The following is a 15,945-nucleotide window of genomic DNA, read 5'->3' as shown; positions in this document are numbered from 1 at the left end:
AGCAAACCTTAAGATGCTATATAAATGCTAGCTCTCATTAGTATCACTACTGGTATTATGATTCACAGATTTTTATAAGAGCCTTGCTTTATGAACTGTTGCATTTTTTTTGCTTTTTCACATTGTAGTGCTTTCCATTTTACTAGAAAAATATTGATGATGGTAAAACTACCTGCATATGTACTTAGATGAAATGGTTGCTAAGTCTGGTACTCTTAATCTTCCATGCTTAGTGTCACTGTCACCTTTTGAAGGTGAGGTAATCAGAATTCAGATGGATGGAAAAGAATGATATACAACAAAAGTGTAAAGGAATAATGCTGTGGAGTTTGACATCTTTGTCACTTTCTTATATTTTTTAATCAGGAGCCAGCAGAGAAGAAATATATGAACACTGGGAGTGGTTGGAACAGAATATCATGAAGACCTTATCTGTGTTTGACTCAAATGAAGATATTACTAGTTTTGTGCATGGAAAGATAAGAGTAAGTGTCATGGGGTCCTCTTACAAGCAGAAAGGTTCCAATTCTAGTGCTGAATGAAGTTAGCAGCCTCTGTATGGGGTTCCCAGGTAGCCTTGACTATGAGTTTTCTTTTTTTCTTTTTAAGTAGTATTTTGTTTTTTTCCTAGTTACATGTCAAAAAATTTTAATATTAATTTTTATAGGATTTTGAGTTCCAAATTTTTCTCCAATCCTCCCTACTCTCCTCCTTTCTTTTCATTTTTATTATAAAAAAGCTATTATAGCTTTTTATTTTTCAAAATATATGCAAAGATAGTTTTCAACATTCACCCTTGCAGAACCTTGTGTTCCAAATTTTTCTCCATCACTTCCCCCCAGTCCTTTCCCCTAGACAGCATATAATTAATTCAATATAGGTTAAACATGTGCAATTCTTCTAAGCATATTTCCACATTTATCATGGTGCACAAGAAAAATGAGATCAAAAAGGGAAAAAATGAGAAAAAATAGGCAAGCAAATAACAACAAAAAGGTAAAAATACTATGCTGTGATCCATATTCAGTCCCCATAGTCCCCTCTCTGGATGCAATTGACTCTCTATCACAATTAACTATGTCTTGAAACTTCAAGACACCTCCTTCACCTGAGACATCTAATCAGTGACTAAGTTCTGCTCATTCTGCTTTCATGACTCTATCTCTGCCTCTCTCTGTCTGTTTCTCTCTCACATACACACATCCAGACCTTTACTCTCTATTTTTTTCCCATCCAGACCTTTGTCACTGTTTTGTCCCAGCTTTGCAAGCATCCTTCTCAACACAGCCCAACCCACAGTCCCAGGCAGGTCATTCCTCTGCTCACACACCCATTTCCCCCTGGATAAAGTCTTCATTCCCTGCTGCCTCAGGCAACTCCCAGGCTTGTTCCAGTTTCATCTTCACACACCTAATGCTATAGCCAAACAAACTTGCCTTCTGTCCTCCACTCCCCTCTCCAACAACATGCGCATGCATGTGTACAGACACACACACACATACACCCTATATATTAACGTGATCATCCCTTCTCCCGCTTCAGATATCTTGTAGCACCTTACCTGGTTATCTCTTATGTACCTATGTCACTCTCTCTTGTATTCTACTTCTTTGCATATATTTTCTCCCACTATCAAACTGTCATCTTCAGAATAAGAACTGTGTTACATCTTTGAGTAGATTCCTAGTGCCTGGAATAATTTATTTCACACAGTAGGTGCTTAATGTTAATGGGATGATAAATAATGGACCAGCTCCTTAGGGTTGAAAAGAGACACCAGAACCAAGCCTTCACAAAGCTTATGAAGTTGGTATCGTTTGTTTTTTGCTAGTCCATTGATCCTTCCTAGGGGTATTGTTATTTTAAAAGGGGACTCTTGTTAGTTCTTATTCATGTTTTCCAATTAATCATCCATGAAATATCCACTCAATGTTCTAGGGATCTTCCACTCTTCTCATGACATTTTGTGGACAACCTCTGTGGTGTCCATCTCTCATTTGTACACACAATCAACTACCCCCTTTTCTAATCATGTGTGTCCTGAATGAGATCCTTTGCAAGCTTCTTACACAAAAGCCATTGTTGCGTGGTACTGTCTCCTTGCTGCATGGAATAAGACTATATGGACCATTTTTGATCTGGTCTAGTAAAAATAGTGGTGAGATAATTAAATTATGCAGACTCTCCATTATTGATGACATGGCGCACCACTTTGGTAAGACGACCAACCACTTATCCTGTCCCTGCCTTTAGAAAATATATGCAAAGAAGTAGAGTACAAGAGAAAGGGAGATTGGTTCATAAAAGAGAACCAGGCAAGGTAGAAGGCTCTAACACACACATAAAACACCCCACTTTAATGCACAAGTATATATAAGGAGGTATAAACTAATTATTGAATGAAGTCATGAGGAGGGAACATAATACCTTATAGACTGGAGGGGATTGGGGAAAACTTCTTGAACAAGTGTGAGGGTAGGAATTCAGCAGAGGAGGGAGGGCATATCAGGCCTACCTAATAGCACAAGCTAATGAGCACAGGCAGTACGTAAATCATATTCATGGCACAAATAACTCAGTAATAGAGTATGATGAGGAAACAAATATGACGTAAAGCTAAAGGAAGGAAGTATCATATTGTAGGGATCCTTCAACTCCAGACAAAGGACTTAAAATTGGTCAAGTGGGGAATAGGAAGCCCCTGAACATTTTTATGCAGAGAGATGACATAACCAGAGGTTATGATTCATAGGACAAATTAGCCAGGCATTTGTACGAAGGATGGATTGGAGCCGAGGACCGGTTAGGAAGCTCTTGCCACAGCCCAGGTGGGTGGTAAGGAGGGTCTGTTCTCTGGGAATAAAGAGGTAAAAATGGATATGAGAGATAAAACAGAGTTGGAACACTCTTATGATTTGCTGATTGATCATATCCAAGAAGTCAGCCCTGACAAGCACCAATGTTTTGAACATGGGAAATTGAATGGATTAAATTACCACTGATGGAAATAAGGAAGGTGGAAGGAGGAGCAGTTTTAAGAGGGAAAACTGAGACACTTAGTTTCGTTGTCCATGATTCTTTGGAGGTGCCAGGTGCGCCTGCTGCTCCACTGTGAGGCATCCTCTGAATTTGGAACTCAGAAGAGAAGTCAGGGCTGGAAATACTGATATACACTTGCCAGGGGAGAAAATGCAGTAAAACTGTAGCTTTGTTTATTACATTCCAGGAAGCAATTAGATTAAATACATTTTCAGAAGCTCTTCTTCTCTCCTTTAGGGACTGATTGCCGAAGAGGGAAAAGATTCTCTTGTAAAGGGTGACGATCCTGAGAAATTTCGAGAAGCTCTCATGAAATTTGAGAAATGCTTTGGTTTAGCTAAACAAGAGAAGTTGGTGACTTATTATTCATGCAGTTATTGGAGAGGACGAGTTCCTTGCCAGGGTTGGCTCTATCTTAGCTCCAACTTTTTGAGTTTCTATTCTTTTCTGTTGGGATCTGAAAGTAAGTGGTTTTGTTGTTGTTGTTGTTGTTTTGTTATATACCATGACTAAGAAAACATGTCTCATTTCAGTTTCATATTTTCTTCACCACTTTGAAATAAGGCTCAATATATGAAGGGAAGGGAAGGAGGGAGTGAGCATTTATTAAGCACCTTCTTTGTGCCAGGCACAATACGAAATGCTTTTTATAGACATTTGATCCTCACAACAATCCTGGAAGTAGGGGCTATTAATGCCCATTTATATGAGGCTAAGTGACTTGCTTAGAATGAAACAGCCAGTAAGTGTCTGTGGTCAGATTTGAACTCACTTCTGCCTGACTTTAGGTTCAGTGCTTTATCCATTCATTATACCACCTAGCTGTCTAGGTGTATATGTATATGATATGCTTAAAGACTTTGAGAATGGAAAAAAGAACCTTTCAGATCTCTCATTTAGGGAGAACTCAATCTGGGGATTGAGATAAAAGATCAAATTAGCAATTTTAATTGCATCTAATCCAAAAGGCATTTATTAAGCACCTGCTTTATCTGTAACACCTGCTGGCCTCTAGGTACACAAAGCCAAAAGGAGATAACTATTCCTGCTTTTCAGGTTCTTACCTTCTTCTGGGGGATACAACATATCTACAGATAAGGAAAAACTTGATGACTTGAGATGAGAGAAAGCTAATAGCTGGGAGGAGCTGGAGGCAAGATATGATATGGTGGAGGAACTACATCCTCGGGCATTGGAGTGAAATAGTCTATAGACAAAGTGGAAGAAAAATCTGTTGAGTGCTTAATAAATGCTGATTGGCTACTTGATTGGTTGGTTGGCTAACAATGGGGTAGCCAGGAAGTAGCAAGGGGAAAGACAAGTGAAGAAGTACAAAGATGGAGTTTGGCCAGGGCCCAGCCTAAAATAGTAGCCTACCACTCAAGGTGCTCCTGGCAGTTGATTTCTGGGTATAAGGCTCAGAGAATGGCCTGAACCTCAAAGGGAATTTGGTAACTATTACTATTGCTTGAGGCTACATAGAGCACTGTGGAGAGACTTTAAATTTACAAGTTGGCTCTGCCTATTTTCCAAAGATGATGTAACCAGCCTACTTGGTCCAACAGCTTGGTCTTTGTAGCCTCAAAGAAACAAGACAAGAAGTGCTGCAGAATAGGATTTTTTTTTTGTCCCAGACCAATAGTTTATTGATATTGGGAACTCCTGGTGAAAAAACTCCCTTTGCCAACAATAATGATGATGATGTTAATGGCTACCATTTCTATAGTGTTTTCAGATTTGCCAAGTCCTTGGTATATATGGTCTCTTTTGATCTTCACACTTAACTTCATGAAGCATGTGCTATTATTTTTCCCATTTGAGAAGTGAGAGGTTAAGTGACTCCTTCAGGGTCACACAATTAAGAAATGACTGAGGAGATGAGATTCAAGGTCATGTCTTTCTGCCTCTTGAGTCCAGTTCTTTCCCTACTATGCCAAAGAGCCATTGCAGATCAATCATTTGTCCTTGTTCTCCAAGAGGATCAGTGACATCAGGAGGCTGATGTCTTGACTTGCAAGTGAATTGGATTTAAGTGAGGCAGAGCTGTGCAAGGCCATCAGCCTCCTCTCTCCTCCAGAGACATCTGGATCCTGTAGCAAGACCTAGGTCAGGATGACTGGAGATGATGCCAGATGCAGTGGGAGGCCTTGGCCTTTCTAAGCTAAGATTTTTTCCAGGTCTCTGTTTGTCTGAGTCAGCACCCTCAGGGACTTAAGCTTGATAAGAAATGAAGCAAAGGATGGCCTAGTTTGCCTTTACAAAAGAACCAGGTTTTTTTTTTGGGGGGAGACCCCCACGGTTTTGGACCAGAGCAGAAATAATTGCTATTTACACTTTCTTTGAGCCTTCTGTACCCCAACTGTGAGTAAGTGAGATTTGGACCAGGACCTATTTTTGACCAGTCTGGGAGAGCCCGAGTAAAATGCGGGTGGATCGCAGAGTTGTATCTACTCCCATACTTCTGGTCTCAGAGCATTGCCCTGGGACGTTGTCAGAAATCGGGCTTGAGCCAAATCTTCCAGTCTGAGACTCTTAACTCCAAGGCTGCTTCCCATTGCTCAACTTCATGTTGCCTCATAGCAGCAGGTGCTACTTCTAAATAAGATAAAAACTAATGAGAAAAAATTCTGGTAGAAAGAGGCAATTAAGTTCAATAACAAAATAGATGAGTCTACATGTGTATGTTTTTAAAGTTCCTTTTAAAATTTTTCTCTGATTACCCTGATTAGATTCTAGAATGTAACATTAGTTAAAATGTTATAAACACATAAACAGCATTTTCTCCACACAGCTAATGGCTAGTCTAAAAAATCTGATTAACTAATAAATGTAAGTGAATTGTGAGAAATTAATCACAGCTTTGCTTAATTCATCTTTGCAGTCAAACTGGTTATCTCCTGGGATGCCATCTCCAAACTTGAAAAAACCTCCAATGTCCTTCTCACTGAGAATATCCATGTGTGTTCTCGAGGGGAGGATTACTACTTCTCAATGTTTTTGCACATTAATGAAACATTCCTTCTCATGGAGCAGCTGGCCAACTATGCAGTAAGAAGACTTTTTGACAAGGAGACCTTCGAAAATGACCCAGTCCTTAGCGATCCTCTTAAAATCACCAAAAGGTAGTAACAGTCCAGTTGTCTTTGTTGCCTTTTTGTCTGGACCTTCTGAAGTAAGTTCAGGTCTCTCCTCCATGGGATCTGTCTGTCTCTCCCTCCCCCCTTCCCCGGCACATGGCTTATTCTCTCTAGGACTCGGTTTGCTCATTTTTGATCTGAGTGGGTTGGGGTAAGTGGTCCCTAAGATCCCGTCCAACTCCAGTAATAGCTGATGTGATATGGTTTTTCCAGCCACTCTGTGTGGTAAATGGCTCAGACACTCATTATCCTGAAGCTTGTTCTCATTAAATGACTGGCTCATGAGGATAGAGTACGTGTCCCTGATGAAATTCAAAGCCAGGTCATTTTGCCCTTCCAATCGCCACTCTCACCACTGTGTCCCGTTGCCTTTTCTGGCGCTGCCTGACACGAGTAATTAACTGATTTGTGCCCTAATGGTACAGGTGTTCACTGTTGGCTTCGTTTCACCAGATGCATTTATAAGCTTATTCATGTGTACTTCCCTTGGAATTGCATATTATTCTTGGATAATTTTTCTCTTGAGATGGCACTGTGGTGAGATCAGATTTCTGAAACACCATGGTAGGGAAGGATCTCTCCATAGGTTGAGGCAGGCTCTACCCTCCAAGACCTTCTGGGCATTTTGGACTATTGCTGGTCAAGTTATAACTGCTTTGCTTTAAATAAAAGCAGTCTCTCGCTGGTCAAGTTATAACTGCTTTGCTTTAAATAAAAGCAGTCTCGAAGGAGTTTTGCCGGGTGGGAGTGCTGCATGTTTAACTTGGCTAAATCTGCAATTCCTTCTTTGATGAATGTGTGTTATGCCTTTTCAAATGGATTCTAACTGATCTGTCCATTTCTGTCCCCTCACTTTGCCTTATTCCAAGGCTTAATCTCAGAAGTAGCTGTCGGAAAAGTGTAAAAAGAAGGGGAAAAGTGAAGGCTGTATGTATGAAAGGAGGAGGAGGGACCCATAAGGCACATTCCCCAGGGGGAGCGACCTGTGCAAGCTTTGACTATATGGTCTCCCTCCCTGGGCCTAAGTTTTCCTCCTTAGCAAGATGAGCCTGACAAGGTTCTTTCTACTAGAGTCACAAAAGTTTTAAAAGTAGGAGAGACCCTAGAGGCCAGATGGTCAAATCTCATTTTTCAGAGGAGAAAACAGACCGAGGAAGGGGGAAGGAACCTGACCAACGCTGTTCTTGCTCTTATCGGTCTAGAGCTGGAAGGGCCCTCAGAGACCACGTAGTCAAAGCCTCTCATTTTACAGGGTCGGAAACTGAGGCCAAGGGAAGAGGACTAGTTTGTCCCAAGTTAGACTGGCAGTAAGTAGCCTGCTGCTAAGCAATACCAGCCAGACCGGAAGAAATGATGTCAGGGTTCTCTGGCTCACAACATAGATTGGGCTTGGGGCTCTTGTCCCTTTTCTCTCCCCCGCTAAAATAGGCCTGAAATCCGGAAAGAGAATTTAATTGAGAACCTATCTGTGCTAATTTTCTATGTACCTTTAAAGAATTAGTCATAGGAATGAGACATTTTGTACAGTACACAAACATCAGTGAGGCGAGCTTTTTAATAAGAAGAGGTAAGTGTCGTACCCCAATTGGGGGACTAAAATCTCTATTTGTGTTTGCTTTCCATTTGATTGTTGTTGTCTTTACTCCTGATATCTTGTTTAGTTGTTAAAAGGTACTCTTCAAGGTCTTCTACACCTTTTTCATATTCCTTTTTTTCCATTTCAAAAGGGATCTGTCAAAAATTTACTTAGCTCCTTAGTCTTTGTTTAAAAGGAATGTAGCAAATGAATTTTTTGCTCTGCATAATTTCTCATGAGCGTCTTTTCAAAATTACATGCTTTTAAGTTCATTTATGAGAATGCTAACTTATTGAAAAGGCATACTCAAATGACATTTCAAATGAATGTAAAAATTAATATAATTTGCTCTTAATGTGCATCAGTATAATTTGGAAGCATCTTATCAAATACTCCCTCTCCCTATGCCGGGAAGATGAGAAAGGAAAAGGGACTTTGGCCTTTACTTCTCCAAATGTGTGTTTTGTTTTATTTGTCAGCTAGATCCTATGATTCCACTGGTACAGCTACTGACTGGCATCGACTTTGAGAATTGCCTGGGGGAAATGGGGGATGAAGTGCAGAGCCTAAGCACTTCCAGACAGAATGGTTCTGAGGCAGGCCTCCAACCCTGGTCTTTATAACTGACCCCAAAGCCGGTCTTTTTGCTGTTCTGCCACAGCTCCCTTTTGCAAGTATTAGTTATTGCTTAATATGCGTAGCACCCCATCCAAATGGCATTGTGGTTTGCCAGATTTCAAGGGGCACCGAAACAACCATTTATTTTTCATGTTCTTCATAGATATCTTGATAAATTAATTAAATAACGGTGTCTATTGAACACCTGTTCCTCCTTTTGCATCTACTTGTATATTTTTGTATATATTGGATTTTAACCTGCAACTTTTGATAAGCAAGATGTGAACGATTTTGGATAGCCTGATATGAAAAATGCTGATCAGAGAGTCAGTTGGAACTGTACTCATTAATTAGGAGGATTGATTTTTAATAATTCACTCCCTAACGGAAGGTTTCAAAGCCAACAACACATAAATGAAGACTTTTGAAATGTTTCATCCACGAGCCACAACTGGGCGAGATTTTGTTGGAAGGAAGCATGGGAAAGATCAGCCTAGTATGAAACTGCTTGTCTTCCCTTGGGCTGTCTGAGAAGGAATAGGCTTATTAAGCTTTTTAATATGTTTTCTTCTTAGTGTACTAGTTGTTCCCTGACCCTTCCCCTGCCTGGTCTGCCAGAGGCAGAAGTAATGCCAGAGAAACCAGCTTCAAATCTAAGGCCTCCCAACTCCGGCATGAGCGTCCTATGTAGCCTGTCCTCGGGACAGTGCTACTTCTGGCTAGTCACTTAATGAATAGAGGGATAAGACAAATCTTATCCCTATTAAGACTTCCTTTCTGAAAGAAGTATTTCTTTATTGACAGATAGGGGGTGCCAGAAGGCACAGAGGGCTGGACCTGGAATCACAAAGACCTGAGTTCAAACACTTACAAGCCATGTGATCTTAGAAAACAGCAAACCGTGCCAGTATCTGGGCCAAGAAAAACTGGATGTGACCGAAAACGACTATAACAACAACAATGCTAGCTATTCTTTATTTTTTGTTCCCAAGCCATCATTTCCTCCTATCACTAAATGTTAATAAACTGAGGTTTATCAGAGCTGAGTTCTAGTTCTGACCGACATTCATATGGATTCATGCCCTTAGTCAAGTTTTCAATGCCCTAGCTGGGCCTCGGTTTTCCCTTCTCTTGAATGAAGGGTTGGATTCTAAAGAACTTTCTACCCCTAGAGTTCTGTGATCCTAACTCTTATAATGTATAATAATCTTTGCGATCTCATTGTTTTATGAGAGTGCTATCTCTGGCACTGTTCTGGAAGATCCCAGAAGGCAAAGACTGTGTCTTTTAGTATGGCATTCAGAGGTCCAAGTAGAGTGAGACTGGATAAGTCCTTTTTGAATAAAGACCTTATGAACAGAGCATCAGACACCCTACACCTGAGGTCCTCAAACTTTTTAACTAGGGGGCCAGTTCACTGTCCCTCAGACTGTTGGAGGGCCAGACTATAGTAAAAACAAAACCTTTGTTTTGTGGGCTTTTAAATAAAGAAACTTCATAGCCCTGGGTGAGGGGGATAAACGTCCTCAGCTGCTGCATCTGGCTCACGGGCTGTAGTTTGAGGACCCCTGCCCTACACAAACCATTCCTATCAACCAGGATGGAAAACCTTTTGAGATTAGCATGCTTCACCACCTTCCCAAATTCTTTAGCCATTCCGTGTTTTTCACACCTCCATTCACTCTGTTCCCTGTTTTGTTAAGTAATAATAATAATTGCCAGCCTTTATTAAGCACCTCCTATGTCACAGGCATTGTGCTCAGAGTTTTACTTATCATCTCATTTAATCTTCACAACAACTCTGGGAAGTAGGTACTGCTTTTATCCCCATTTCACAGATGAGGAAACTGACACAGACAAGAAGTGACCCAGCTAGGAAGCATGTGAGACTGTATTTGAACTCAAGACTCCTGACTTCAGGCCCAGTACTTTCTACTGTACTACTGAGCTGCATTTAAGTCCATTCTCATCCATCTCCATCTGCTGAATCCCTACCCATCTTTTATTCTTTTTCCACAGAGCATTGGAGAACCTGGCACGCAGTGAGCACTTCAGTTCATTTTTTAGACTCCCCAAAGAGGAGAACCTGAAAGAAATCCATGAATGTTTCTTACGGATACCATTCAGCCATTTGAGTACTCCTGGGAAAATGTGTATCTTTGATAACTACATCTGCTTTGCCAGTCAGGACATCCGTACCTGCAGTGTGATCCTTCCACTAAAAGAGGTAGGATAGTTGAGGCCTTTCACAGACCAAAGACCGTTTTTCTTTCTCTTCAAAACTGGGTGAGAGCTTCCTCTTTAAACTTAATTTCTGTATTCATTTCATTGTTGTGTTGTGGAATAACTACTTACTAGTTAGAAACTTGTTTAGGCACTCTGGATGACAAGAGGCCAGTCCCAGTGCCCACCAGCTAAGAGCCATTATCCCACAAAGTACATGCAATTCAAAAAGGAAGAGACTAGACCAGAGCTTGGTGAGCCTTGCCAAAATTAGTCCCCAAACATTTCTGAAGTCCCAGCCCCTATGCTGGCAATGGGGACACAATTATCAAAAAAGGCAGAAATTTCTGTTTTCTTTTTTTTATTATAGCTTTTTATTTACATGTTATATATATATATGGGTAATTTTTCAGCATTGACAATTGCAAGACCTTTTGTTCCAACTTTTCTCCTCCTCCTTCCCCCCACCCGCTCCCCCATATGGCAGGTTGACCAATATATGTTAAATATGTTAATGTATAAATTAAATACACAATAAGTACACATGTCCATACAGTTATTTTGCTGCACAAGAAGAATCGGACTTTGAAACAGTGCACAATTAGCCTGTGAAGGAAATCAAAAATGCAGGCAGACAAAAATAGAGGGATTGGGAATTCCATATAGTGGTTCATTTCCCAGAGTTCTTTCATTGGGTGTAGCTGGTGCAATTCAAGAAATTTCTGTTTTCTAGAAGCTTGCATTTTTTTCCAGAGGGAGACATGTCTACATTAAAGTGTATATAGAAGAGACAGTTGGGGAGGGAAACTTCCAGCAGTGAAAGGGGAGTGCAGGCATAGGGGGATCTTGCCAAATGATATCTTTTGTCACCATATTTTATAGGCTAGAACTTCTTCCTCAAGAAATAAAATGGCTTGGCCCAAGGTTACGTGAGTCAATGTTGAGGTTTCAAATGCCTGTTCTTGTACCACAGAATCAGGAGATGACTCTCTGAGGCTTTGTGTGAAAAATAAGGGAGGGCAAAAATGACTCATGTTTGTTCTTTTCTCTTCAGGTCCTTGCTGTAGACAAGATGGGGGACTCTAGCCATTCAGTCATCATTAGCATTAAAGGAAAGAAAGCCTTTCGATTTGCTGACGTCAGAGACTTTGAGCAGCTTGTGGCAAGACTGAAACTTGTCTGTGGAGCAGCGTCCATTCCACAGCAGGATGTTAGCACAGAGGTAATTATGTAGCAACTCTTCTTCTCAAGGCTCTGTTGGATGGTGCTTCATCCTTCCAAAAGTAATAATGATGGTGGTGCTGGTGGTGGTATTAAGTGACACGTATAGAGGGCTCTGGGGTAGCTAGGTGGCTTTGCAGTGGATAGCCCTCCGGACCTAGAGGCAAGAAAACTCATCTTCCTGAGTTCAAATCTGGTCTCAGACACTTATTGGCTGTGTGATCCTGGACAAGTCACTTAACCCTGTTGGCCTGAATGTCCTCATCTGTAAAATGAGCTGCAGATGGAAATGGCAAAAGCACTCCAGTATCTTTGCCAGGAAAACTCCAAATAGGGTCACAGAGAGTCAGATGTGACTGAAAAACCAATACCATGTTCTAAGACTTGCGTATTCTTTATGAGTATCATTTCACTAATTCCTAACAACAAGCTGAGAGGTATGTGCTATTGTCATTTCCATTTTATAGATAAGAAAACTGACCCAGGAAGGTTTAGTGACAACTAGTGTCTGAGACAAGACCTGAATCGAGTTGCTCAGATTCCAAGTCTAGCAGTCCATCTACCATTCCATGCTGCCTCTTGGTAAACAGCACCTTTTATCTTCAAAGCTTCACCTACACAGTTGTTAATAATTGGATTAATTTGTGATCCACCAATATGAGTACATCCATGCCTTCAATTAGTCAATCAACAAAGCATTTATTAAGCATCTACTATGTGCTTAGGAGGAGTGCTAGATCCTTTTGAAGGTTCTGGAGATATAAAGACAGTTAAAAACAGTCTTGTAAGGTCTTCACATCACAGGCTGCTCTTCCAGGTTCCTTCTTTCCCCAGGGAATCCACACATAGTCCTAGAGCCTGTCTGTCCACTTGTCATCCCTTGCTCTTGCGTGACAACCCCTCCTCTTTCTTCCCGGGTCCTATAGTTAGCTCCCAAACCTTCTGTCCCCCAGTTCTGTCAAGGAATTGGAAAGTCCAGGAGTCTGAAGTTTGGGGGAAAGTACAGGGAAGGAGCAGAGATAATGAATTCTGGTTTGCACATCCTAAGTTTGTGATGTCTAGAGAATGTTTGGCTTTCTTAGAGAAAATACAAGTCTTTCTCAGCAGAGATATATGGATCTCTATGTAAATCTCATATAATCTTCATAGAGATGAGAATGGAACCTCTGGGAGTGATGAGATCACTAAAGGAGATAATACAGAGCAATGATTTTTCATCGGGGGTCTATGAAGTATTGTTGGGTTTCTTTTAATCAGTTGATAACTGTGTTTTGCTATAATTGCTTTTCTTTTGTAACCTAAGGTATTTTATTTGATTTATTTAAAAGTATCATTCTGAGACTAGTCCTCACCAGGCTGCCCAAGGGTCTCACCACCCCCAAAAATCAAGAGCTCCTGGTAAAAGAGAAGAGGGTCAAGGACAGAACCTTGGGGACAGCCACAGTTACAGGGCTTGACCTGGATGAGGAAGTAGCAAATGGGACTGAGAAGGAGCAGCCAGGAGAGAACAGAATTCCCCCAAACCTAGAAGAGAGTGGTATTTGGAAGAAAGAAATCAGGACTGAGAAAAGGCCCGATTTGGCGCTGGTCATTTTTGGAGAGAGCAGTTTGAGTGGGGTGATGAGATTGGAAGCCAAACTGGGCAGGGTTTAGAAGAGAATGAGAGGAGAAGAAGTTGAGGCTCCAATTTGAAACTCAAGATATTTATCCAGGAAGGGAGGAAAGAAGTAGGGTTGATGTTCAGATCAAATGAGGATTTTTTCAAGGTTGAGAGAAAAACATTTTCCTCCAGGATGGATGGTTCATTCACCTGCACAGAATGTTCTCTACCTTGCCATGGAAACCTTTGCACCATGGAAACTCACAAACTCCCCCCCAGTCTCACACTGGAAATAGCCTCCAGCCCTGTAGCCTCTCCCAGTTTGGTTGGTTCCTCCCCAATCCAATTTAAGGAGGGGGCCTAGGCCAGTCACGGATTGGTCCCTCTCTCAACTGGCCTGCTCACTGTTTGCCTCCTTTTTATGTTTCCCTCCACTGAAATGTAGCCTCAAAAAATAAAAATTAAAAAAAAAAGAATTGCCTTAGGGACAGCTAGGTGGTGCAGTGTTTAGGGCACCAGCCTTGAAGTCAAGAGGTCCTGAGTTTAAATCCAGCCTAAGACACTTAACACTTCCTAGCTGTGTTACCTCAGGGTAACAAGTCAACCTGAATTGCCTCACCAAAATTTTTTTTAAATATAGCCTCTTTGAGGACAGGAATTAGCTTTGTTTCTGCTTGTATTTGGATCCCCAGTGCCTGGTACATTGTGAGCAATATTACTTAAATGTTCATTTTCATTATTATAATTTTAGTAGGCACTTAATAAGTACTGGTTGACTTGACTTTGGCAGGCTTGAAGGGTCAATAGATTAGGAGAGGCTAAAGTTAAGGAAAGAATGGTGATGAAAGGAGGGGCAATTTGCTGGAGAAGCTGGGAGTGGATGGGATTCAGGAAGCATACAGAGGGGCTTTTCTTGGGAAGGAAGAGCTTCCTCTTCATCTGAGACTGGAATGGAGCACATAGTGGAGGAAGACATCAGATTTAATGTGAAGTGAAGAAGAGGGGAGACCAGAGACCTCTCGGTGAAATAGGAAATGAAGTCTTTCGGTGAAAAGACCAGAGACTTGCAGGGAGACGTGGGTTGGAATGGCTATGGGATAGCAAACTCAATTAGGGAGAATAGGAAATTTGTGTTGTTATAGCAAGGATGCTATACTTGATGTAACATAAATGTGTAATGGATCCAGTCAACCCAGTGTCATGATTTTTCTCCATCTCTGTTCAGCAACACAGGAATAGGGGCCGAGGTAGCAGCTGGTGCTAGTAGTTCGGGGTTGGAGCTTGGCAAGACATGGTCAGTGATAGGACAAAGGAGTTAAGGGTGGAGGATAGTACAGGGGTGAGTGGGTTCACCTTGGGGAGGGCTGTCAAGATAGGGAAAGAAGGAGAGAATAGCCAGTCCCAGGAGTAATGTGGCCTGCTAAAGAATTGAGGGCTGGAGGAATAGAGGTCATTGTGAGATTGAAGAACAGGGTTAAAGGTTATATGGTCTAACAAAAGATGGAATAGTAAAGGATTAAGAAACTTCGGAGTTGATAAACATGGAAATGGACCACTAGTTGAGGGCAAGGTGCAGGTTGTGATCTACTCTGAGAGCAGCTGACAAGTAGTCCAGAGGAAATATGAATAGCGAGAAAACCGGAAGTTGGACCATCTGAAGGGGCATCCATCTGAGTACTGAAGTCCCTTAGTTGGAAGACAAGAAATGAGGAAGAGGGGAAAACTGAGTCAGGCACTGAAGCCTTTGTTGAAATGTTTGAGTTCAGTTTAATTTAGGTTGGCAATTGTAAGACTTGAGAAACCTGCTGGCGCCCCACCATCATTTCTCCATTTAGGAAACACTGCCACCAAGTGGGCCAAATGCTAAATAAGACCTGCGTTTTACCTGAAAGCTTTATGACGACTTTGAATTTTCTGCTCCTTTTTACAAAGTATTGCACGTTAAAATATCTAGACTAATGACATTTCCCACTTAAATCTATAATTATTACTGAGTAATGTTTTTAAAGAAATAATTCAGGTCTTAATAGCAGTTTAGAATCATGCAAGAAATAAGATTAAATTGCTTATACATATTTATATATTATATATTAATATATATATATATATATATTTTACGCAGCAATCCTACTGCTTGGCTTATGCTGGTGGGAATTCAGAGGCAAAAGCAGAGGGCAGCTCTTTGTTGGTAGCAAAGAAACGCATGTCCATTGAGAAATAACAACCAAATCCCCCCAGCCTACCTGAATGAATGGAACAAATAGGATTTTGTCGTAAGAAATTATGAATTTGAAGAGCTCAGAGAGACATGGAAAATTCTGTACAAACTGACACAGAGCCCAAAGAATAATAATACACCCAGTGATTACAGCAATGTAATCGAAAAGATGTCTACAGGAAGTGAAATTCTGAATAAGTAAAAAAGCAGTGAATCCAGGAGGAGAGACCCTGAAATCTATGACTGAGAGATGGGGAGCTCCCAAGGCAGGATGGGGTGCCCAGCATATATTTGTGCTTGAGTGGTTTTCTCC

The 15,945-nt window shown here is 41.1% G+C and overlaps 1 protein-coding gene across 4 annotated transcripts in view; it reads left to right on the top strand.

The window, feature by feature from the left end:
• TBC1D8B (TBC1 domain family member 8B) overlaps positions 1-15,945 on the top strand; it is a 119,278-nt gene that overhangs the window by 73,353 nt on the left and 29,980 nt on the right. For all 4 annotated transcript variants that reach the window (XM_031945130.1, XM_031945129.1, XM_031945132.1 and 1 more), the window contains exons 3-7: positions 367-485; positions 3,277-3,502; positions 5,921-6,161; positions 10,390-10,597; positions 11,648-11,815. In XM_031945130.1, coding sequence (XP_031800990.1) covers positions 367-485; positions 3,277-3,502; positions 5,921-6,161; positions 10,390-10,597; positions 11,648-11,815 — 962 coding nt within the window. The remainder of the gene's footprint in view (positions 1-366; positions 486-3,276; positions 3,503-5,920; positions 6,162-10,389; positions 10,598-11,647; positions 11,816-15,945) is intronic.

The sequence above is a fragment of the Sarcophilus harrisii genome, chromosome X (genome assembly GCF_902635505.1).
Source record: "Sarcophilus harrisii chromosome X, mSarHar1.11, whole genome shotgun sequence".
Classification (NCBI taxonomy): domain Eukaryota; kingdom Metazoa; phylum Chordata; class Mammalia; order Dasyuromorphia; family Dasyuridae; genus Sarcophilus; species Sarcophilus harrisii.
This window is presented reverse-complemented; position numbering and strand designations above follow the sequence as displayed.